The following is a 24,383-nucleotide window of genomic DNA, read 5'->3' on the forward strand; positions in this document are numbered from 1 at the left end:
ATTTATTTATTTTACTTGAAAGTCAGAGTTACACATAGAGAGGAGAGGCAGAGAGAGAGAGAGAGAGGTGTCTTCCATCTTCTGGTTCACCCCCCAGTTGGCCACAACGGCCAGAGCTGCGCTGATCTGAAGTCAGGAACCAGGAGCTTCCTCTGGGTCTCTCATGTGGGTGCAGGGACACATGGACTTGGGCCATCTTCTACTGCCTTCCCAGGCCACAGCAGAGAGCTGGATCGGAAGAGGAGCAGCCGGGTCTCTAACCGGCGCCCATATGGGATGCCGGCGCTTCAGGCCAGGGCGTTAACCCGCTGTGCCACAACGACGGCCCCAAGATCTATTTTCAACTAACTTCATACATATACAGTTAACTCTATACTAAGTAAAGTGGTCAACAAATTTTATGGGGAAAAAAAACTGTTCCTCAACAGTCAAGACAAGGGCTGTTCAAAGTCATTGCATCTCAAAGTGTTAATTTCACTTCTATAGACTGTCTTTTAGGTGCTCTATTAGTATTCACAGATCAGGGAGAACATACGGTATACTTTTGGGACTGGCTTGTTTCACTAAATACGATGTTTTCCAGTTTCATCCATTTTGTTGCAAATAAAAGGATTGCCTTTTTTTTTTTTTTTTTTTTTTTACCACTGAGAAGTATTTTATGGTGTATATATCCCATAATTTCTTTATCTAGTCTTCAGTTGACATTTGAGTTGATTCCATATTGTGAATTGAGCTGCAGTAAACATGGGGGTACAGATAACTCTTTCATATGCTGATTTCATTTCCCTTCGGTGAATTCCCAGGAGTGGGATGGCTGGGTCATATGGTAGCTCTTTATTCAAGTTTCTGAGGTATCTTCATACTGTCTTCCATAGTGGCGGTACCAGTTTACATTCCTACCAGCAGTGGATTAGGGTACCCATTCCCCCACATCCTCTCTGGCATTTGTTGTTTGTTGATTTCTGTATGAAGGCCATTCTAAGAGGCGTGAGGTGAAACCTCATTGCAGTTTTGATTTGGATTTCCCTGACTGCTGATCCTGAGCATTTTTTCATGTGTCTGTTGGCCATTTGGATTGCCTCTTTTGAGAAATGCCTATTTAAGTCTTTTGCCCATTTCTTAACTGGGTTTTTTTTGTTGTTGTTGTTGAGTTTCTTGATATTTTTATATATTCTGGTTATTAATCCTTTATCAGTTGCATAGTTCGCAAATACTTTCTCCCATTTTGTCAGTTGCCTCTTCACTTTGCTGAGTGTTTCTATTCCAGTACAGAAGCTTCTCAGTTTGATATAATCCCATTTGTCAATTTGGACTGATTGCCTGTGTCCCTGGGGTCTTTTCCAAGAAATCTTGGCCTGTGCCAAATCTTGCAGGTTTCCCCAATGTTCTCTATTAATTTGATGATGTTGGGTCATAGATTTAGATATTTAAACCATTTTGAGTAGATTTTTGTGTAAGGTGTAAGGTTAGGGTCTTGCTTCAAACTTCTTCATGTGGAGGTTAAGTTTTGCCAGTACCCTTTGTTAAAGAGACTGTTCTTGCTCCAGGGATTGATTTTAGCTCCTTTGTAAAAAAAAAAATAAGTTGGTTGTAGAAGCATGGGTTGATTTCTGGTATTTCTATTCTGTTCCATTGGTCTATCCATCTGTTTTTATACCCGTACCAGGCTGTTTTGATTATAACTGCCTTGTAGTATGTCTTGAAATCTGGTATTATGATACCTCTTGCTTTGTTTTTGTTGTGTAAGATTGCTTTAGCTATTCGGTGTCTCCTGTGTTTCTATATGGATTTCAGCATAATTTTTTCTGTATCTGAGAAGAATATCCTTGGTATTTTGATTGGAATCACATTGAATCTGTAAATTGCTTTTGGTAGTATGGACATTTTGATGATATTGATTCTTCCACTCCATGAACATGGAAGATTTTTCCATTTGTTGTGTCTTTTTTTTTTTTTAATGTTGTATAATTGTCATCATAGAGATCTTTGATATCCTTGGTTAAATTTATTCCAAAGTATTTTTAAAAGCTATTATGAATGGGATTAATTTTAGAAGTTCTTTCTCAACATTCAGGTTGTCTGTGTATACAAAGGCTATTGATTTTTCTGTGTTGAATTTATATCCTGCCACTTCACCAAACTATTCTATGAGTTCCAATAGTCTCTTAGTGGAGTCTTTTGGATCCACTATGTATAGAATAATGTCATTGTCTATGGCCATACCACCCTGAATGCACCCAGTCTCATCTGATCTTGGAAGCTAAGCAGGGTCAGGCCTGGTTAGTACTTGGATGAGAGAATCATGTCATTTGCAAATCGGGATAGTTTGACTTCCTCCTTCCCAATTTGTATCCCTTTGATTTCTTTTTCTTGCCTAATGGCTCTGGCTAAAACTTCCAGGACTGTTGAATAGCAATGGTGAGAGTGGGCATTCTTTTCTGGTTCTGAATCTCAGTGGGATTGCTTCCAACTTTTCCCAATTCAATATGATGCTGGTTGTGGGTTTGTCATAAATTCTCTTGATTGTGTTGAGAAATGTTCCTTCTATATCCAGTTTGCTTAAAGTTTTCATCATGAAAGGGTGTTGTATTTTTGAGTTTTGAATAGCTTGAGAAGAATTGGAGTTAGTTCTTCTTTAAATGTTTGGTAGAATTCAGTGAAACCATCCAGTCCTGGGCTTTTCTTTGTTGGGAGGGTCTTTATTACTGATTCAATTTCCATCTTGGTTATTGGTCTGTTTAAGTTTTCTGTGTCTTCATGGCTCAATTTAGGAAGGTTGTATGTGTGCAGGAATCTATCCATTTCTTTTAGGTCTCCCGATTTGTTGGCATACAGTTCTTTGTAGTAATTGCTGATGCTGATTCTTATTTCTGTGGTGTCTGTTGTTACATTTCCTTTTTCATCTCTAATTTTATTGATATCTCCCTCCTTTTTTCTTTTTTTTTGGTTAGTTGGACCCATGGTATGTTAAGTTTGTTTATTTTCTCAAGAAACTATCTTTTCGTTTCACTGATCTTTTGTAATTTTTTTTTTGTTTGTTTTGTTTCAATTTTGTTTATTTCTTCTCTAATTTTAAACCAGGAGCTTCTTCTGGGTCTTTCACCTGAGTGCAGGGTCCTAAGGACTTGGGCCATTCTCCACTGCTTTTCCAGGCCATATCAGAAAGTTGAATCAGTAGTGGAGCAGCCAAGACTCGAACTGGTGCCCATATGGCATGCCGACACTGCAGGCAGTAGCTTTACCCGATATGCCACAGCCCTTTCCCCCTCCCATTTTTTGATATGTTGTATTGTTGTCTTTATTCATTTCTAAAATTTTTTTGATTTCTTTAATAACTCACTGTTCATTCAGGAATGTGTTGTTCAGTCTCCATGTGTTTACATATATTTTACAGATTCTTGAGTTGTTGATTTTCAGCTTGATTTCATTGTGGTCAGAGAATATGCGTGGTGTGAGCTTTTTGAGTTTGCTGAGACTTGCTTTATAGCCTAGCATGTGGTTTATTCTAGAGAAAGTTCCGTGAGAACAGTGTATATTTTGCATCTGTAAAATGAAAAGTTCTGTAGATATCTGTTAGGTTCATTTGGTATATAGTGTTAGTTCTGTTGTTTCCTTGCTGATTTTCTCTGGTGGATCTGTCCGTTGCTGAAAGTGGGGTATTGAATCCCCCAGTACTATTGTATTGGAGTCTATGTCTCCCTTTAGATCTCTTAACATTTCTTTTAAATAGCCAGGTGCCCTGTAATTAGGTACATATGCATTTATTGTGGTCACATCTTCCCTTTGAATTGACCCCTTAATCATTGCATAATGCTCTTCTTTGTCTCTTTTAACAGTTTTTGTGTTAAAGTCTATTTTGTCTGATATTAGGTTGGTTACACCAGCTCTTTTTCAGTTTCTGTTGTCATGGAATATCTTTTTCCATCTTTTCACTTTCAGTCTGCATGCATCTTTGTTAGTGAGATATATTTCTTGTAGAAAACAAATAATGGGTTTTGTTTTTTAATCCATTCAGCCTGTCTGTATCTTTTAACTGTAGAGCTGAGGCTATTTACCTTCAAGGTAACTGTTGATAAGTAATGATGTGGCCCTGCCATTTCCCCATAAATATTCCTATTGTTTACTTTGGATTTCCTTTGTACTTTCTCTGGGAGATTTTCTGCCTTTATTTTTTTTTCGTAGTGATGAAGCAGGTTTCTGTGTTTCTGTATGTAGCACACCCTTAAACATCTTTCGTAGGGCAGGACGAGTGGTGACAAATTCTTTGAATTTCTGTTAGTTATGGAAGGTCTTTGTTTGACCTTCATAAATGAGAGCTTTGCAGGGTACAGTATTCTGGGTTGACAGTTTTTTTCTCTTAAGACTTGGAATATATCTTGCTATTCTCTCTTAGCCTGCAGGGTTTGAGGTCCTCTGTGAGTCTAGTTGGAGATCCTCTGTTTTATTTTATTATTTATTTATTTATTTTTTGACAGCCAGAGTGGACAGTGAGAGAGCGAGACAGAGAGAAAGGTCTTCCTTTACCCTTGGTTCACCCCACAATGGCTGCTGTGGCTGGCACACCGCGCTGATCTGAAGCCAGGAGCCAGGTGCTTCTCCTGGTCTCCCATGAGGGTGCAGGGCCCAAGTACTTGGGCCATCCTCCACTGCCTTCCTGGGCCATAGCAGAGAGCTGGCCTGGAAGAGGAACAACCGGGACAGAATCTGGCACCCCGACTGGGACTAGAACCTGGGGTGCCAGCGCCACAGGCGGAGGATTAGCTAAGTGAGCCGCAGCGCTGGCCTGGAGATCCTCTGAAAGTAGTCTGGCGTTTCTGTTGTGCACATTTTAGAATCTTTTCTTTATGTTTTACTGTGGAGAGTTTGACTACAATTTGTCATAGTGAAACTTCCTGTGCTTGGATATCCCTTTCTCTAAGTTAGGCAAGTTTTCTGTAATTATTTCACTAAAAAGGCCTTCTAGTCCATTCTCTCTTTCCATACCTTCAGGAACTCCTAAAGACCCATAATTGGGTTGTTTGATAGTATCCCATAATGCCATAGATCCTCAACACTGTCTTTTAGTTTTCTAATTTCTTCCTCTTTTTTTTTTTTTTTTTTTTTGGTGTGTGTGTCTGGGGGTCTGAATGTAAACTTTCTAGTGATTTGTCTTTTAAATTTTCTTCTGTTTCACTGAGTCTATTGTTAAGGCTTTCCACTGCATTTTTTTATTTGATCTATTGAATTCTTCATTTCCAATATTTCATTTTGATTTTTCCTTAAAAATCTCAATTTCATGGGAGAAATTTTCTTTCATGTCATTTACAATTTCATTAGTTCTTAGATTTGCTTCTGATTACTTTTTTTTTTTTTTAACTTATTTGACAGGTAGAGTTAGACAGTGAGAGAGAGAGAGAGAGAGACAGAGAAAGGTCGACCTTCTGTTGGTTCGCCCCCCAAATGGCTGCTACGGCTGGCACTGTGCCGACCCTAAGCCAGGAGCCAGGTGCTTCCTCCTGGTCTCCCGTGCGGGTCTAGGCGCCCAATCACTTGGGCCATCCTCCACTGCCTTCCCGGGCCACAGCAGAGAGCTGGACTGGAAGAGGAGCACCCGGGACTAAAACCCGGCGCCCATATGGGATGCTGGTGCCACAGGCGAAGGATTAGCCAAGTGAGCCACGGCACCAGCCCCTGCTTCTGATTACTTCTCTCTTTTTTTTTTTTTTTGACAGGCAGAGTGGACAGTGAGAGAGAGAGACAGAGAGAAAGGTCTTCCTTTTGCCGTTGGTTCACCCTCCAATGGCCGCTGCGGTACCGCGCTGCGGCCGGCGCACCGCGCTGTTCCGATGGCAGGAGCCAGGTGCTTCTCCTGGTCTCCCATGGGGTGCAGGACCCAAGTACTTGTGCTTCTGATTACTTCTAAGTTATCCTACGATCAAGTTTTGAATTCCATTTCTGGCATTTTGTCAATCTCTTCATCTTCACAGTCTAGAATTGAAGTGTCTTGTTCTTTTAGGGGCATCATGTTATCTTCTGTATTCTTGTTTGTTGAATTGCTGTATTTATTATTAGGCATTTCTGGATATACTTGTCAATTTTTTTTTCCTCTCTCTGTGATGGCTTTTATCTTTGAACTGGGCCTCTGTGACTTAATGGAGTGTCTGCTCTTTCAGTGAATACTCAGAGGTGTGGTCTGGGTCTAGTCAGGGAACTATTCAGTTCTTCAGTGTGAGGATTGTCTAAGGTGACTCCTAAGTTCGGCATGGTAAATCTTTCTTTTTTTTTTAATCAGTGGGTCATTTGTTCGTTTCTGTTGGCATGGTCTCATGCTCACCTCCTCTGTAAAGGAGACAAAGCCTGGGCGCTAGCTTGAGTGGGTACAGTTTTCATCTGTGCTGCCACAGGAACCACACAAAGGATCTGTGCAGTCCTTGATGTGAACATGGATCTGGGAACAGTGACCCTCACCAAGGTTTCATGGAGCCACAAGTGTGTGGAGCCACCAGCATTGACTATCAAAAATCCTATCCATACCCTGCACCCTCCCATGCAACCACAGTGTTTTCACAGTCCTGGCACACAGTGCTCTCACAGTCACGAGCTCCCAGCCCCCTGTCAATTCTCTCAGCCAGACTCAAGACGTCTCTGCTTGGCTGGTTGCTGGGTACATGGAAACAAACTGGCACAGTTGTTGTGTATGTCCAAAATGGTACCCGCTCTCTCTTGGCTAGTTACAGGACACTGTTGTTGGGTGGTTGGGGAGAGAGAAACACATCCCCTCTTTATTTTTCTCTCTAGGTTGGCAGGTACACTGTCCCCCACAGGGCTCCAGGCTGGACTCCTGCCAGGCTCTTCCTGCAGCTTTATCGCCAGTGTCTTGGGCTACTCCAGTGTGGTCTCACTTCACTGAAAAGCGGGTGCTGAGGCTCTGAGCTGTGTGCATCCACACCCTATGTCCACAGTGTCCCTCTAATTGGTGTGAGGTGTCCTCTGCTGTTTTCTCCCTAACTGTCCCCTGAGACTGTGGTCTCTCCACTTTTTTTTAAACTATCTTCCCCTATACTAGAGCAGTAAGCTCCCTCCCTGTTCTGCCATCTTGACTCCAGTCTGAATTGTGTCTATGAATTTTTAACTTGTTTTTGTGAAGATTCTCCTTCCTACAGAAGAAAACTTGCACCAATGCAAATCAGCAGTGTTAGTCATGAGTTTGCCAAGTGTGGCCTGCCACTGCTGTGGCTCTCAGGCTGTTGCTTCCTGCTTCTGTCAGTACAGCAAGGGTTATTGGAAGATAGCCGCACCGCTTATTTACATTTGCCTGACTGCTCATACACGACAGCGGCAGAGTTGAGTAGTTGTGCGAGGCGATGTAGCTCTCACAGCCTAAAGTAATTGTTATCTGACCCTTTTCAGAAGAAGTTTGCTGACCTCTGAAGAAGATAGAGGATATACCAGTTTTTCCTTCATTAAAATTTGGTACTTGAGCATTTCTGAACTTTGTCAGTTTAAAAATTCTAACAGGTTTAGGAAATGTGCAAGAAATCTCCCTCATGCTGCCCCCCCCCCCATTTAAAAACTAAAAGTAACTTTTTTATGCCAACTTCCCTTGAAAATCTAATAATGTTAGCTAAACAGAGCTTAATGTTCGTTTGTTTGGTTTTTTTTTAAAGATTTATTTATTTATTTGAAAGCATTACACAGAGAAAGAAGGAGAGGCAGAGAGAGAGAGGTCTTCCATCCGCTGGTTCACTCCCCAGTTGGCCGCAATGGTTGGAGCTGTGCCGATCCGAAGCCAGGAGGCTGGAGCTTCTTCCGGGTCTCCCACGTGGGTGCAGGGGCCCAAGGACTTGGGCCATCTTCTACTGCTTTCTCAGGCCATAGCAGAGAGCTGGATCAGAAGTGGGGCAGCGGGACTCGAACCTGCGCCCATATGGGATGCTGGCACTGCAGGCAGTGGCTTTACCCACTATGCCACAACACCAGCCCCTTAACTTTCTTGAAGAAATATATTTTCAGCTGGCGCCGTGGCTCACTTGGCTAATCCTTCGCCTGCGACGCTGGCACCCGGGTTCCATTCCCGGTCGGAGCGCTGGATTCTGTCCCGGTTGCTCCTCTTCCAGTCCAGCTCTCTGCTGTGGCCCGGGAAGGCAGTGGAGGATGGCCCAAGTGATTGGGCGCCTAGACCCGCACGGGAGACCAGGAGGAAGCACCTGGCTCCTGGCTTAGGGTCGGCACAGTGCCAGCCGTAGCAGCCATTTGGGGGGCGAACCAATGGAAGGAAGACTTTTCTCTCTGTCTCTCTGTCTCTTTCTCTCTCTCACTGTCTAACTCTGCCTGTCAAAAAAAGAAAAAAGAAAGTAGTTAATGTGTCAAGGTAGGATTTAATTTTTTAAGATGTAAGTCTGGAATATTTAGTTGAAATAGGGGTTGTAAGTTACATTTGTTTTATGTTATTTGCAGCATTAAAATTTATTGACATTGTTGAATAGTAACGCTACCAAACCATGAACAAAAGAAACAGAGGGAAAGTGGGCTAAGAGATAACAGTGTATGAGACTCAAAGGACATTTTCTGTTGAGTGACAAAGTTAACCTCCAATATAGGTCTCTCGGTTACTTGTTCTCTCTTTTTTTGAAGGCTTATTTGTAAGTCAGAGATACAAAGAAAGAGGAAGAGACAGACAGAGATCTTCCATCTGCTGGTTCACTTCCCAGATGGCTGCCAAGAGTTTCATCCAGGTCTTCTACATGGGTGGCAGGGGCCCAAATATTTGGGCTACCTTCCATTGCTTTTCCTAGCCCACTAGCAGGGAGCTGGATTGGAAATAGAGCAGCCGGAACTCATAGGGGATGGTGGCATTGCAGGTGGTGGCTTTATCTGCTATACCACAATGCCAGTCCCTACTTGTTCTCTTTAACGGAAAGTTGTATTCTTAAAATTATGATTTTTTTTTTTTTTTTTTGACAGGCAGAGTGGACAGAGAGAGACTGAGAAAGGTCTTCCTTTTGCCGTTGGTTCACCCTCCAATGGCCGCCGCGGCTGGCGCACCGCGGCCAGCGCACCGCGCTGATCGATGGCAGGAGCCAGGTGCTTCTCCTGGTCTCCCATGCGGGTGCAGGGCCCAAGCACTTGGGCCATCCTCCACTGCACTCCCTGGCCACAGCAGAGAGCTGGTTTGGAAGAGGGGCAACCAGGACAGAATCCGGTGCCCCGACCGGGACTAGAACCCGGTGTGCCGGCACCGCAAGGCGAGGATTAGCCTAGTGAGCCACGGCGCCGGCTCAAAATTATGATTCTTGTGTATAAAAAAAGTTGAAATTTACCTTCTTGTTAAATAGGTGTATCTTTTGCTGTGTAAATACTCAATTTCGGGTCAGACTTAAGCACACATGGATTTCTTCTGTTATTTTTATTATTATTTTTTTAAAGACTTACTTATTTGAAAGAATTAGAGGGGATGAGGAGAGATTGAGCTTCTATCTGCTTGTTTATTCCCCAAATGGCCATAATAGCTGGGGCTGGGCCAGGCCAAAGCTAGGAGGCAGGAGCTTCATTCAAGTCTCCCACATGGGTTCAGGGACCCAAGCAATTGGGCCCTCTTCCGCTGCTTTCCCAGGTGCATTAGCAGGGAGCTGGATCAGAAGTGGAGCAGCCAAGAGTTGAACCAACACCCATCTGGGTTTCTAGCATTGAAGGTGGCAGCTTTACCCACTATACCAAAACTCTAGCCCCCAGATTTCTTCTTTTAAAAAAAATTTTGTTCCATTTTTATTTGACAGGCAGAGGCGCATACACTCATACACATACATAAAGATAGATATCATCCATTTGCAGGTTTATTTCCTAAATGCTGGCCACTGTTAGATCTGGGCTAGGCCAAAGCCAAGGTCCTGAACCCAACCTGGGCATCCCCATATGGGTGGCAGGAGCACAGTACTTGAGTCTGCTGCCTCTCAGAGTGTTCATTAACAAGAAGTGGATTGGAAGTGTGGTAATTTGGACTCAGACCAGTCACTGATGTGGGATGTACTTACCCTAAGCGGTGTCTCAACTTACATGAAAAATGCCTGCCCCACATGGATTTCATTTTTAACTGAAATTAGAGAATTTTTGCCCTGAACTTGTTTGTTAAATAAGGAAAAGCATGTAAAAAGGTAAAAAGTTTTACAAAATATTCTTTGTTCTTTGCAGGATAATTTTACTTCACAGGAATCAGATCATTAAATTTCATATTGAGTGTGTTATCAGACTATATTAAACCTCTTTCAAAAAAAGATTCAGAGAATGGGTCTTTAATGAGTTGGATAATCTTATCCCAGATTCGTGTCCATATAGTACTTTGAACTATGGCCTTAATTGGAAATAGATTCTTTCTAAATGTGATTAGTTAATAGGAGATTTTAAGAACTTTCAGGGATCTGGTGCTGTGGTGTAGTGGGCTAAGCCTCTGCCTGCAGTGCCAGAATCCGTTATGGGCTCCAGTTCAAGTTTCAGCTGTTCCTCTTCTGATCCAGCTCTCTGCTATATCCTAAGAAAGTAGTTGAAGATGGCCTAAGTGCCCGGGCCCCTGCACCCGCATGGAAGCTCCTGGCTCCTGGCTTCGGATTGGCTCAGCTCCGGCCGTTGCAGCCATCTGGGGAGTGAATCAACAGATGGAAGACCTTTCTGTCTGTCCCTCTCTCTGTAACTATACCTCTCAAAGAAATAAATAAAATCTTCAGGGTTGTGGTTGACTTTAGTTTCCTAATGCCCTCCCCCAACCCTCCTCTGCTTCTGTGCACTTATAGCACTCAGTGCTTAAGAATAATTTTCCCAGCCGGCGCCGTGGCTCAATAGACTAATCCTCCGCCTGCGGTGCCGGCACCATGGGTTCTAGTTCCGGTTGGAGCACCAGATTCTGTCCCGGTTGCTCCTCTTCCAGTCCAGCTCTCTGCTGTGGCCCGGGAGGGCACTGGAGGATGGCTCAAGTCCTTGGGCCCTGCACCCCATGGGAGACCAGGAGAAGCACCTGGCTCCTGGCTTCAGATCAGCGTGGTGCACCTGCCGCAGTGGCCATTGGGGAGTGAACCAACGGCAAAAAGGAAGACCTTTCTCTCTGTCTCTCTCTCTCACTATCCACTCTGCCTGTAAAAAAAAAAAAAAAGAATGATTTTCCCTACCTCAGTTAGAAATGGAAAGTGGATTCAACCGAGTGAACAGTGTTCTGTTGTAGGCTGCCATATGGACAGGAACGACTTCTAAGAAGTTGTCAGCAGCACGGTTATTATTGCCCAGTATTTTGAGCACCAGTATTACATAATTCAAGAAGTTCAGAAAAACATTGTTGACTGTTTTTCTGTCACATTCTTTTGAGGAATCTCTAGTGACATCATATGGTATCCTAGGGTAACGTGGCAACTCATACAAAAACCCTGGAATTTCTCATATTTTATACATACCTGGTAAAGCTTTTTAAAAAAATTTATTTGAAAGTTACAGAGAGAAAGTAGAAATAGAGATAAATCTTACACATGCTGGTTCACTTGCCAAATGGCTACAATGGTTGGAGTTGGGCCAGGGTAAAGCCAGGAGCCTGGAATTCCATTTGGGTCTTCCACGTAGGTGGAGGGGTCCAAGCACTCACATCATTTTTTTTTTTTTTAACTGTTTAAAAGATTTACTTATTTATTTGAGAGGCAGAGTTACAGAGAGAGGGAGAGACAGAGAGATTTCCATCTGCTAGTTCACTCCCCAAATGGCTGCAATAGCCACAGCTGAGCTGACCTGAAGCAAGGAGCCAGGAACAACTTCTTGGTCTCCCACATGAGTGCAGGCCTTAGCAGAGAGCTGGATGGGAAGTGGAGCAGAGGAGCAGCTGGGACACAAACTGGTGCCCATATGGTATATCGGCGCTGCAGGCAGAGGCTTAGCCTACTATGCCATAGTGTTTGCCCAGTGCTCACACATGGTGCATTAGCAAGGAGCTCTTTTCTGAAGTGGAACACCTTCCTCTATGGGAGTGGTTCAAGTCCCGGCTGCTCCACTTCTGATCTAACTTCCTGCTAATGTGCCTCAGAAATCAGTGGAAGATGGTCCGAATGTTTGGGCCCCTGCTCCCGTGTGGGACACCCAGATGGAGATCCAGACTCCTGGCTTTGACGTGGCTGTTTAGGGCAGTAAAACAGTGGATGGAAGATCTCTGTCTCTGCAACTCTGCCTTTCAAATTAAAAAAAAAAAAAAAAAAAAAAAAAAAAGGCTTACTTAAAATCACCTTTGCAATTTTATGGTTGATGTATTCACTGGCTCTCCATTAAAAATATTCTTATTTTCTAAAAAAGTTTTTAAATTAAGAGCTGGTAGCTCAATCCAGGTCTCTCCACATGTTGCTTGACAGCCCTGCTGTCTTTTATTAGAGTTTGCATTGCTGGAAACAGGAGTTAGGAGCTAGAGCCAGGAATCAAACCTAGACACTCCAATGTGGGACACAGCTGTTTTAATGACAAGGCTAACCCTCCCTCCCCGCCCCCCCAGTATCCTTCTGATCAGGGAACCGTGATATTCAGTGATAGCTGACTATGTCTTCCTAGTGGTGGTTAAACTAGAGTCTTTCTTTACTTGTTCTTGCAAGTTTGATTATAAAAAGTATTTTCCATCATTTCATCTCATGTATAAAGCTCTCAGGAACTTGTGAGATAATTTTCCAGCAACAATCTATGCTGATTGTGTTTTGCAAAAACAAAAAAAGAACAACAAAAATAGTGAAAAGTATTTACTTTAATAGTTTTGTCTTACGCTTTAATTTTGAAATAATTTTGCAAGAGTAGTATGGGACAAAGAACTTCCCTATACCCTTTATTCAGTTCTACCAGTTCTACCAATTTTATACCACATTTGGTTATTCTCCCATGCATATGCATGCTACTTTTGTCCTCTTTGGGAGTAGGTTCCATATATCATGTTCCTTTGCCCCATAATATTTGTGTTCATTTCTACAAATAGTTATTCTCTCTTTTTTAACAGCAATATAGTCGTCAAGTTTTTAAGTTTTGTTTTAAAAACTTAAGAGACTGGAGCTGATGTTGAGGAGCACTGGGTTAAGCTACTGCTTGCGTCAGAAGCATCCTATATTAGACCATTGGCTGGAGTCCCAGGTGCTCTGCTTCTAATCCAGCTTCTTCATGGTGCTTCTGTGAAGGCAGTGAAACATGGCCCAAGTGCTTGGGCCCCTGCTGCCCCCTTGGGAGACTTTGATGCTGTTCCTGGCTCCTGGATTCAGATTGGCACAGCTCTTGCTGTTGTGGCCATTTAGAGTGAGCCAGTGGATGGAAGATATTCTCTCTCTCTCTTTTTCTCTCTCTCCGTCTCCCCCTCCCCTTCTGTCTCTGTCACTCTGCCTTTCATATAAATAATCTTAAAAAAAAAAAAAAAAAGATAAAATACTTGGGCTGAGAGCCAGGAACTCAAACCAGGTCTTCCACGTGGGTGGTAGGAATCCAATTACTTGAGCCATCACTACTGCTTCTCATGATCTACATTACAGGAAGCTGGAGTCAGCCAGAGCTGGGTATTGCACATAGCTCTTTTTTATGGTATGTGGGCATTTTAACCTGCGTCTTAACCTCTGGACTGAGTGTTAACCCCTCAGATTTTGATGACTTCACACTGATACTTCATAGTATATGTTCCATTTTAGTCAATTGTCAGAATTTCCTTTAGAGTGATTTTTCCTAGTCTAGGATCCTGCCCAAGTGTGTGTGCATTGTATTTAGTTTCTATTTAAAGATTTATTTTTAATTGGTATTAAACTGTTGCTCTGATTTTTTTTTTTTCTTTTGACAGCTAAACCAGGAGGACAGGTGAAATGTCAATATATTTCTGCTGTGGATAAAGTTGTGTTTGTGGATGATTATGCAGTAGGCTGTAGGAAAGACCTCAATGGGATCTTGTTGTTAGACACTGCTCTGCAGACTCCAGTTGCAAAGCAGGATGATGTGGTTCAGCTTGAATTACCAGTTACGGAGGTAAGTTGACAGAAGGTACCACTGTATTCTATTTCATACAGTCTCAGATTGTTGATTATTGTTTTGCATTTGACAGAATGATATGATTAGTTGATAAACCATCGTAGTGTAGGAGGGATCTTCATAAAGTTTGTACAGAATGCATATTATACATTTATTTCAAATTTTTATTGCATCAAAATAATCTTAACTTTTAATTCCTCTTTTGCACAAATTTTTCAAGTCCTCCTATTTCCCATCTTTAGGACATATAAAGTGTTAATGTATACATTTTAAGTGTAGTACCTTTAAGTATTTTGGTTTACAATTTTCTCTTTGGATGGGCTTTTTTCTCTCCAAGATACCACATATATCTAGTTATATTTCATATTGAGTGTCATGTAACAGTAGTCTGTTACATATTACTATTGAAAATATGTTGCTAAAAGTTTGATTTCCAAAAATGCAGAAGCTATGTTTTTGTCATCAGAATACCTGAATCTGGGGGCATGTCTAAAATCTTAGGATAGACAAATACTAGTTCTACTTACTTGAAACAATTTTTCTCTCCTAATATAAGAAATATAGACCAGGCAGTAGGGTTAAAAAAATACATAGATATATGTAGACTAACTGATGTCTTAATAAAGGATATGATGTATTCAAAACATAAAATTTAAAACATACAAATTAAGCTATGTACATCTTTTACAAAGAACCGAAGAATTACAGTGAACTATTTGAGTATTTATTAATTCTCAAGTTAGTATTTTTCTGCTACACTGATTGTCATGCTATATATATATTGAGGTAGCTTCTACCTCCTCCCCCACCTTGTTTGCTAAGATTTCTACTGATGATTTTGTCTTTTTTCTTAAATAATTCCAACTCTGTTGTTCATGTAATGGTGTTTGTGGATCTTCTACAATCCCAGGCATCCTTTACTGCATCACATCAGTCTGTCACCACTCTCTAAAGTATGGGACTCTAGGATTGATTTGATCAATGTAGATGTATTTTTACTTATATCAATCATATATTTATTTTAAGGTAGTTCATGTTAAACATGTGGGTAACAGTGCAAAAGGCTTGTATTACATAGTGACTTTGAACGTCTCCTCTTAGGGCTTTGCACAGTTTGAGTATTGAGAACTCAATGCAGACTTTATATTTATCTCCTGAAATTTTTTTTTACCTGTTTTGTTTTTGCTCATTGTTGTATGTTTTTCAGTTTTCATGTGATTTATAGTAACCACTAAATTGAAACTTTTCTGTGGTAATACATGGAGTACATTGTTTTATCTCATTCAGTTTTATAATAGACTGTTAAATCATTATTTGATTAATTAGATTTTTTTCCCCCAAGATTTATTTTATATATTTGAAAGGCAGAATTTCAGAGAAAGAGAAAGAGAGATAGAGAGAGCTGGTTCACTCCTCAAATGGCTGCAGTGACCAGGGCTGGACCAAGCTGAAGCCAGGAGCCAGGAGCTTCATGCAGATCTCCCATGTGGGTGCAGGGAACCAAGGACTTGGGATGTTTTCTGCTTTCCCTGGTGCATTAGCAGGGAGTTGGAATGGAAGTGGAGTAGCCAGGACTGGTACCCATATGGGATGCCAGCATTTGTGGCTTAGCCCATTATGTCACAATGCTGGCCCTCAGTAATATTTCCTCTTTTTTTTTTTTTTTTTTTAAAGATTTATTTTATTTATTTGAAAGAGTTACAGGGAGAGGTAGAGAAAGAGAGAGAAGTCTTCCATCCGCTGGTTCACTCCCCAGATGGCCGCCAACAGCCAGAGCTGCGCCGATCTAAAGCCAGGAGCCAGGGCTTCTTCCAGGTCTCCCATGTGGGTGCAGGGGCCCAAGGACTTGGGCCATCTTCTACTGCTATGCCAGGCTACAGCAGAGAGCTGGATCGGAAGAGGAGGAGCAGCCGGGACCAAAACAGGGATGCTGGTGCCTCAGGCCAGGGCTTTAGCCTTCTGCACCACAGCACCGGCCCCTCTTTTTTTTTTTTTTTTTTTTTTAAGATTTATTTATTTGAAAGAGTTTGCAGAGAAGCGGAGGCAGAGAGAGGTCTTCCATCAACTGGTTCACTCCCCAGATGGTTTCAACAGCCAGAGCTGCGCTGATCTGCAGCCAGGAGCTAGGAACTTCTTCCAGGTCTCCCACATGGGTGCAGAGCGGGATCAGAAATGGAGCAGCCAGGACTCAAATCGGTGCCCGTATGGGATGCTGGCGCCACAGCACCGGCCCCTGTATTTACTTTTTAAAAAGTCAGAGGAGTAGGTAAGCTTAGTATGGTGCCAATCATAGTCATTACAAATTAAGATATCTGGACGAGATATGATTATACCTTTCTTGTGTTTAATTTTTGTCATCTTTTTTATTTAGGCACAGCAGCTCTTATCAGCATGTTTAGAAAAGGTAGATATTTCTAGTACGGAGGGTTACGATTTGTTCATCACACAGCTCAAAGATGGTTTAAAAAATACATCTCATGAGACTGCAGCAAACCACAAAGTTGCTAAGGTAAGAAGTCAAAAGATTACCTTATCTGGGTTTATAATACAAGAGTTAACTTCATCTTAACTTTTTGTTCCCCCTTCCCTTGGAAATGTTCTAATTCTAGATTTTTTTCTCTCCTGTAAAAAATAAAATGTGCTTTCAAGTCATCTCAAACTTGAAACTTTTTTTAATTTTTGATTTGAGAGCCAGATTGCATTTGTGTGTATAGGGGAAAGAGGGGAGCGAGGGAAAGGGAGGGAGGGAGAAGAGGAGAGAACCTGTGCGTTGTGATCCAGTGGTTCTCTCCAAATGCCTGCAATGACCAGGCCAAAACTGGGAGCCAGGAACCCAATTGAAGTCTCCTGTGTGGGTGGCAGGAATCCATCTACAGGAGTGTCCATCACCTGCTCTCTCTCAGTATCTCAGTGGCAGGAAGCTGGAATGGGGAGCTGGACCTGGGAATTGAACCCATGCACTTTGATCTGGGATATGGGCATCTTATCTGTTAACCCAGGTACCTGCCCCCGAAACTTTTTTTTTTTTTTTTTTTTTTTTAAGATTACCTGAAAGGCAGAGCAGCTGAGACACACACACACACACACACACACGGAGAGAAGGAAAGGGGAAGGCAGAGACACAGAGATCTGTCTGCTGGTTCATTTCTCCAAATGGCTGCATCAGCTAGGGATGGGCCATACTGAAGCCTGGTGTCAGAAACTCCATCTAGGTCTCTCACGTGTCTGGCAGTGGCCCAGACACTGTGTCATCCTCTGCTGCCTTCCGAAACACATTAGCTAAAAGCTGAATTCGAAGTGGAGCAGTTAGGACGTTAATTGGCGCTCCCATATGGGATACTGGCACCACAAGCCGTGGATTAACCTGCTGCATCACAATGTTAGCCACTGAAAATCTTTCTAACTCAAGTTTAACTTAGCTTATGGGACCTGTTTTACTCACTGTGTTTCCTGAGGCTTCTCTAAATCTTCGTTAATGCCTCAACGCCCTGTTTTGGTTGGGAGGCTGAGGAAAGATGCTTCTTTTTTAGATTATGAGCTTGAAAGAGAATGCAGTATCTTTGGAAATTGAATCATGTTGTGCTTTTTGTTTTGTTTTTAAAGATTATTTATTTAAAAGTCAGAGTTATAGAGAGAGAGATCTTCGATCCACTGATTGACTCCCCAGACGGCTGCAGTGCCCAGGGGTGGGCCAGGCTGAAACCAGTTTTCATCCAGTCTCCTGTGTTGTTGGTAGGGGCCCAAACACTTGGGGCTACTTGCTGTTGCTTTTCCCAGGCCATTAACAAGGAGCTGGATCAGAAGCGGAGCAGCTGGGACATGAACTGGCACCCACAGTGAATGCTGGCATCTCAGGTGGTAGCCTTACCTGCTGTGCCACAATGCTGGCCCTTTGTGCTTTCTTTGAAGTTACTTCTATTCTACATGAGTAGGATGTCTGGAGGAAAAGGTGCTTCCTCACCTTACCTTATGGTAAGACCAATGGATTCCATAGCCAAAAACCCTTTGCTACATTTTTATTTTTGCTTTGAAATTCTTTCTGTGGTGAGAGGCAAAGGTGACTAGAATATCATGATGATGTGAGGCCAACACTGTGGTGCAGTGGGTTAGGTTGCTGCCTGTGACTCTGGCATCCCTTCTGGGCAGTGGTTTGAGTCCCTGCTCCACTTTCGATATAGCTCCCTGCTAATGGCCTGGGAGAGCAGCAGAGGATGGCCCAAGTGCTTGATTCCCTACACCCACTTGGGAGACCCAGAAGAAGTTCCTGGCTCCAGCTCTTGCCATTGTGGCCATTTGGGGAATGAACCAGCAGACGGAAGAGCTCTGTTTCTCCTGTTCTCTCTGTAGCTCTGCCTTTCAAATGAATACACAAATTGTAAACAAACAAACAAAAAGAATATCAGGGTGGTGCATTAAGGCATCTTGTTATCTCTGTGAGTGAGATGCCAGTGGAAAGAACGGGCCATCAAAGAAGGCAGTTCCTTTCTCTGAAGGGAGGAGAGAACTTCCAGTTTGATTATGGCCTTGTCTAAATAAGGTCGGAGTTGGTGAACTTAAGAGGCTTCCATAGCCTTGGCAGCTCATGACAAGAGCCTCAGGTGATTACTGACGCTATAAATAAGAGTGTCAATTGTTAAATCAACAATGGGAATCACTGTGCACCTGCTCCCTATGTAGGACCTCTGTCCTTAATGTGTTGTACTGCGTGAATTAACGGTAAAACTACTACTCAAACAGTACTCTATACTTTGTGTGTCTTTGTGGGTGCAGTCTGTTGAAATCTTTACATAGTATATACTAAGTTGATCTTCTGTATATAAAGATAATTGAAAATGAATCGTGATGAAGAATGGGATGGAAGAGAGAGTGGGAGATGGGATGGTTGCGGGTGGGAGGGAGGTTATGGGGGAAAGCCGCTATAATTCAAAAGTTGTACTTTGGAAATTTATATTTATTAAATAAAAGTTGAAAAAAAAAGGGCATCTTGTTAGTCCACAGGCAGTGGTATGATGTTAAGGCAGAAACTTTGGGAACAGAACATGTAAATGCATACCTAAGATGCATATGTGCTGCCCAGTCTGTGACTGGAGGAATCTGATATAATCAACTTGCCGTTAGATTCCTGGCTTTACCCTCTGAGAAATGGTGTCATTATTGGTAGTTCAGCTTTGGAAAGAGCTGTCGGATGATGAGGCAGTGTTCAGCAGCTGTAACCTGTAAGTTTGGTGCGGGGAAGTTCATGTCAGTGGGCCTGTGCATAGCTTCTGTTTCTGTCGCCATGCATTTCTCCCTCAGGTTTTCTTGTTTGGGGGTTTCCTCTGAGGGTCTCTGTGGAATGAGGAGGCATTGTAGTGGGTGTGGGTATTATGGAAGTCTGAGCTACTCGTTTATTCAGCATCTGCCTTTTGGGCTTCTCAGGACCCATCTCTTTTATCTGTTATTCTATCAGAAAGGCAGAGAGAGACAGAAATAGACCGTTCCCATCTGCTGCCTCATTCCCTAACATGTCTGCCATAGCCAGGACCGGGCTGTGCCTAAAGCTGGGAGCTCAGAACTCAATCCAGGTCACCTATGTGGATAACAGGGACCTAACTTCTTGTCTTGCGGGGACTTGAACTCAGGCATTCATAAGGGATGTGAGTGTCCCAAGTGGCATCATTTATTATTTTTTTAAAGATTGATTTATGTGAAAGAGTTGCAGAGACAGGCAGGCAGGTGGTGGGGGGGGAGAGGTGTCTTCCATCTGATGATTTACTCCCCAAGTGGCTGCAGTGGCCAGGGCTGCATCAATTTGAAGCCAGGAACTTCACCTGGTTTTCCTACAAGAGTGGCAGGGGCTCAACTCCTTGGGGCATTTTTCACTGCTTTTCTAGGCGCATTAACAGGGAACTGGATCAGAAGTGGAGCAGCCAGGACTCACAAACGAGCCCCCTCAAGGGATGGTGGCATTGCATTGGTGGTGATTTTATCTGCTATTCCACAACGCTGGCCTCCCAGCTGGCAGCTTAACTGCTGTGCCAAAACCCTGCCTTGAGATTGATCTCTTCTGAAACACGTGATGAAGGATACTTACTACCTGTTCCCATTAATGTGGTTTGGTCTGTCAGTAACACTTGGGACATGGTGGAAAGCTCTCATTGCATGATGTTTGTTTCATGGATGGGTATGAATCTCTGAGACCAGTGAGAAGCCAGCCAGCTGCTGTTTCTCAAAAAAGAAAACAGTTATCCTTGGGTGATTGTCCTTAGAGCATAATTTTGCTATGGACAAGTCGGTATCATTGGGTGTGCTTGTAAGGTAAAAGTGTCAAGATGCCTTGCAGCGTTGTCTGGATCTCTTGCAGAGCTGCTGCTTGGTCTGCACCTTACTCAGAATTGGTGGCCTAATAGCTTACTTGATAATTGGGTTCAAGGAAGCACTTCACATAAGCTACATGCTGGCTCCAGAATCCAATTTGACCCATCAAGCTTTGCATATTTTTATGAATGGTTGGTGTTACAAGTTGTAGCAACTTGTTAACCTTGAGGGGACTATCCTGACCCAGCTATCAGGGGATTTGTTGATTTGTTTCAATAGATACCTCATCCAGAACAGCAGCTGCAATTGAAATCACCCGCTCATGGTTACTATCCAAAGTCCTTCCAGATCCTTTTATATTCTTCTGCACAGGCCACACAAACCTGTTATGTGTAGATGCGATTATTTGATTACCCCTGTGTCTTTCAAGTCTTTTATAGTGGTATGAATCTCAGACAATGTGGCATAGAGGGAAAGCAGCCACCTGTGATGCTGGCATTCCTTACAGGTGCTGATTCTTGTCCCAGCTGTTCCAGTTCTGATCTAGCTCCCTCCTAATGTGTCTGAGAAATGTGGAAAATGGCCCAAGTGTTTGGGCCCCTATTACCCATGTGGGAGACCAGGATGAAGCTCCTGGTTCGACCTGACTCAGTCCTGGCAATTGCAGCCACTTGGGGAGTGAACCAGTGGATGGAAGACCTCTCTTGTAACTCTGAATTTCAAATAAATAAGTAAATAAATAAATATTAAAAAAAGATCAGTGTAGGAAAGAAAAGTTTCAGGGGCTTTTTTTTTTTTTTTAAAGATTATTTTTATTTGAAAGTCAGAGTCACACAGAGAGAGAGAGGCTCTCCACCTGATGGTTCACTCCCCAATTGGCCGCAACAGCTGAAGCTGTGCCGATCCGAAGCCAGGAGCCTCCTCTGGGTCTCCCACATGGGTGCAGGAGCCCAAGGATTTGGGCCATCTTCCACTGCCTTCCCAGGCCACAGCATAGAGCTGGATCGGAAGTGGAGCGGCTGGGACCAGAAGTAGCGCCCAGATGGGATGCCGGCGCTTCAGGCCAGGGCATTAACTCGTTGCACCACGGCGCCAGCCTCAGGGGAGTTCTTCTTGACCTTTTCTGCATTATTGTTCCTCAGAGAGCAGCCGGGGCTTAAAGTGATGCCTGTGTGGGATGCTGACATCTTAGGTGGTGCAGCTTTACCCACTATCCACCATGTCGTCCCCCTTTGTCTCTCTCTCTTTAAAAAATTAACAATTTATTGAAAAAACAGAGATATCTCTCATGTGCCAGTTACTCCCCAAATGCCTGCCACAATGGGGACTGGATAGCTTTAGCCTTTGTTCTCTCATGTGGGTGGCAGAGCTCTGACTACTCCAGCTATCACGTGCTGCCTTCTGGGCATTCATTAGCAGGAAGCTGGAGTTGCGAATGGAGCCTGGACTGTAACCCAAGCACTCAGGAGTGGATGTGGAAGTCATAACTGCCATGCCAAATGCCCTTCTTCCTTTTTTTCTTTAAACAATTGAAGTCGTCATTTTCGCCACAAGTATATAGATAAATAATAATAATTTACTAGTCTGCCTAGAATGTACTAGACAGAGTGGAGACCCCCCGTAGGTTACCTAAGGCAGGATGTAAAGCTGAAATTACTTTATAGATTTATTTCTCTGGGAGAATCATAACATTTTAGCAGTCTAACTTCTTCAGTAATTATTGTAATATTAAGTGTTTCAGTTAACATGTTTTGAATATTGTCATTAGTGAAGCTGAGACAGAATTCTGGTCTGTAGGACTGTAAGGCTGTGCATTTTGTTACTATTGCTGGGTTATGATGACAGCAGCTACAAAAACATAGATCTGCTATGCTGAACTGAGCTTTCATCTACCCCCAAGATGGTAATTGTCTACATGTACTCATACAAATGGAGATACTTGAGTGTTTACTTTGTGCTTGTTGTTATGCTTACGCTACACGAATAGGAAAAATGAGAGATAATTTTCCTTACGTTTAACTGTGATGTGGTGTGTAAGTAGATGAGTTACTATCTAACTATTCTCTGCTGTCTTCTTTTAGAGTAGTTAGTTGAGGTTTCATTAAAACAGTTTTTTATTTGCAAATAGTAATTGTTTATATTTATGGGATACAATGTGATGTTTGATATATTTCTACATTGTGGAAAGATAAACCCAAAATAGCCGACATTCATTACCTGATTTACTTATTATTTTTTTGTGGTAAGAATGTTTAGAATTTACTTTTTCAGCAGTTTTGAAATGTGAAATATACTAACTGTGGATACCGTGCTGTGCAATAGATGACCAAGATATGTTTCTTCTAGTTGAAATTTTGTACCCTTTGACTAACATGTCTGCTTTCCCAATCTCACCCCACCTCTGGTAACCACCATTCTAACCTCTGCCTCTGTGAATTCAACATTTTTAGATTTTATGTATAAATGATAATTAGGTATTATTCATCTTTCTGTGCCTGGCTTGTTTCACTTAGCTTAATGTCTTCCAGGTTCATCCTTGTTGTTGCAAATGATTGAATTGCCTACTTTTTAGAGGCTGTAGAATATTCCACTGTTTTTGTATACTATATTTTCTTGATCTGTTTATCCATTGCTTCCAAATTTTTGCTCTTTTGAATTAGAGACTTTATTTTTTTTTTGTAGGTTTCTGCTTTAACTGATAAACTAATGGTGTAAAATGATTTGAGACTGATAAGTAATTCTTTATTTTGTAATGGCTATGATTTTGCCTAAAACTGTTGAGTACATTTTCCTTTGTTTATGCTCCCATTTTTTTCTAGTGGGCCACAGTTACATTTCATCTTCCTCATCATGTATTGAAGTCCATTGCCAGTGCCATTGTAAATGAACTCAAGAAAATAAATCAAAATGTTGCTGCCTTACCTGTGGCGTCCTCAGTGATGGACAGATTGTCTTACCTCTTACCTAGTGCACGTCCAGAACTTGGAGTGGGGCCAGGCCGTTCTGTAGACAGGTATGAACCTTGCTTATAAAGAGCGATGCCAGTGAGACTGAATTGATTAGTTTTGAGGTTAACAAAAAATAGGTATAAAGTCTAATTGTGATTAACAAATAATCTCAAAATGTTTTGAAAACCAGACTGATTTCTTTCAGAATACATGGAGTTGATGTAAACTGTTACTTAATTGCTGTTGTTAAAACAGTGTATCTTTTTTTTTTTTTTTTTGCCAGGCAGAGTTAGACAGTGAAAGAGAGACAGAGAAAGAGAGAGTTATAGACAGTGAGAGAGAGACAGAGAGAAAGGTCTTCTTTCCATTGGTTCACTCCCCTAATGGCTGCTATGGCCGGTGCTGCGCCAATCTGAAGCCAGGAGGCAGGTGCTTCCTCCTGGTCTCCCATGCGGGTGCAGGGACCCAAGCGCTTGGGCCATCCTCCACTGCCCTCCCAGGCCACAGCAGAGAGCTGGACTGGAAGAGGAGCAACCAGGACTAGTACCTGGCGCCCCAACCGGGACTAGAACCCGGGGTGCCGGCGCTGCAGGCAGAGGATTAGTCAAGTGAGCCACGGTATCGGCCAAAACAGTGTATCTTTTTAATACCCTGAAGGTATTTAAGGTGATCATAAAGCCATATTTTGAAAACTTCAGTTCAGTATTTGCTTTGTAATATCTGAATCAGCTAATAAAATTATTAAAATTATTTAGTATATAAGAATTTGTCATTGATGAATTTTTTTGACCTTTGAGATACATTTTTAGAAAAGTAAAAACTGTGCCCATATATGAGTATAAGGAAAGAGGCATCTGTTGTTTTCTTTTTTAAAGAATTATTTATTTATTTAAAAGGGAGTGTTAGAGAGGCAGAGAGAGAGAGGGAGAGAGAGGGAGAGAGAGAGAGAAATAAATATAAATCCTCTTTCTGCTGGTTCACTCCCCACATGGCCGCAATGGCTGGAGCAGGGCTGGGCTGATCTGAAGCCAGGAGCCTGGAGCTCCTTCCCAGCCAAGTGGGTGCCTTGGCCCAAGGACTTAGGCCTTCCTCTACTGCCTTACCAGGCCTCATCAGAGAGCTGGATTGGAATTGAAGCAGCTGGGACTGGAACTGGTG

General features: G+C 42.5%; 1 protein-coding gene across 8 annotated transcripts in view; it reads left to right on the forward strand.

The window, feature by feature from the left end:
• BIRC6 (baculoviral IAP repeat containing 6) overlaps positions 1 to 24,383 on the forward strand; it is a 255,529-nt gene that overhangs the window by 27,326 nt on the left and 203,820 nt on the right. For all 8 annotated transcript variants that reach the window (XR_009867792.1, XM_062209232.1, XM_062209225.1 and 5 more), the window contains exons 2-4: positions 13,796 to 13,977; positions 16,352 to 16,489; positions 23,097 to 23,290. Coding sequence is in view for 7 of the 8 variants with exons in the window: in XM_062209232.1 (XP_062065216.1) it covers positions 13,796 to 13,977; positions 16,352 to 16,489; positions 23,097 to 23,290 (514 nt within the window). In the remaining variant the exon portion in view is untranslated. The remainder of the gene's footprint in view (positions 1 to 13,795; positions 13,978 to 16,351; positions 16,490 to 23,096; positions 23,291 to 24,383) is intronic.

Source organism: Lepus europaeus, chromosome 13 (genome assembly GCF_033115175.1).
Source record: "Lepus europaeus isolate LE1 chromosome 13, mLepTim1.pri, whole genome shotgun sequence".
NCBI lineage: Eukaryota > Metazoa > Chordata > Mammalia > Lagomorpha > Leporidae > Lepus > Lepus europaeus.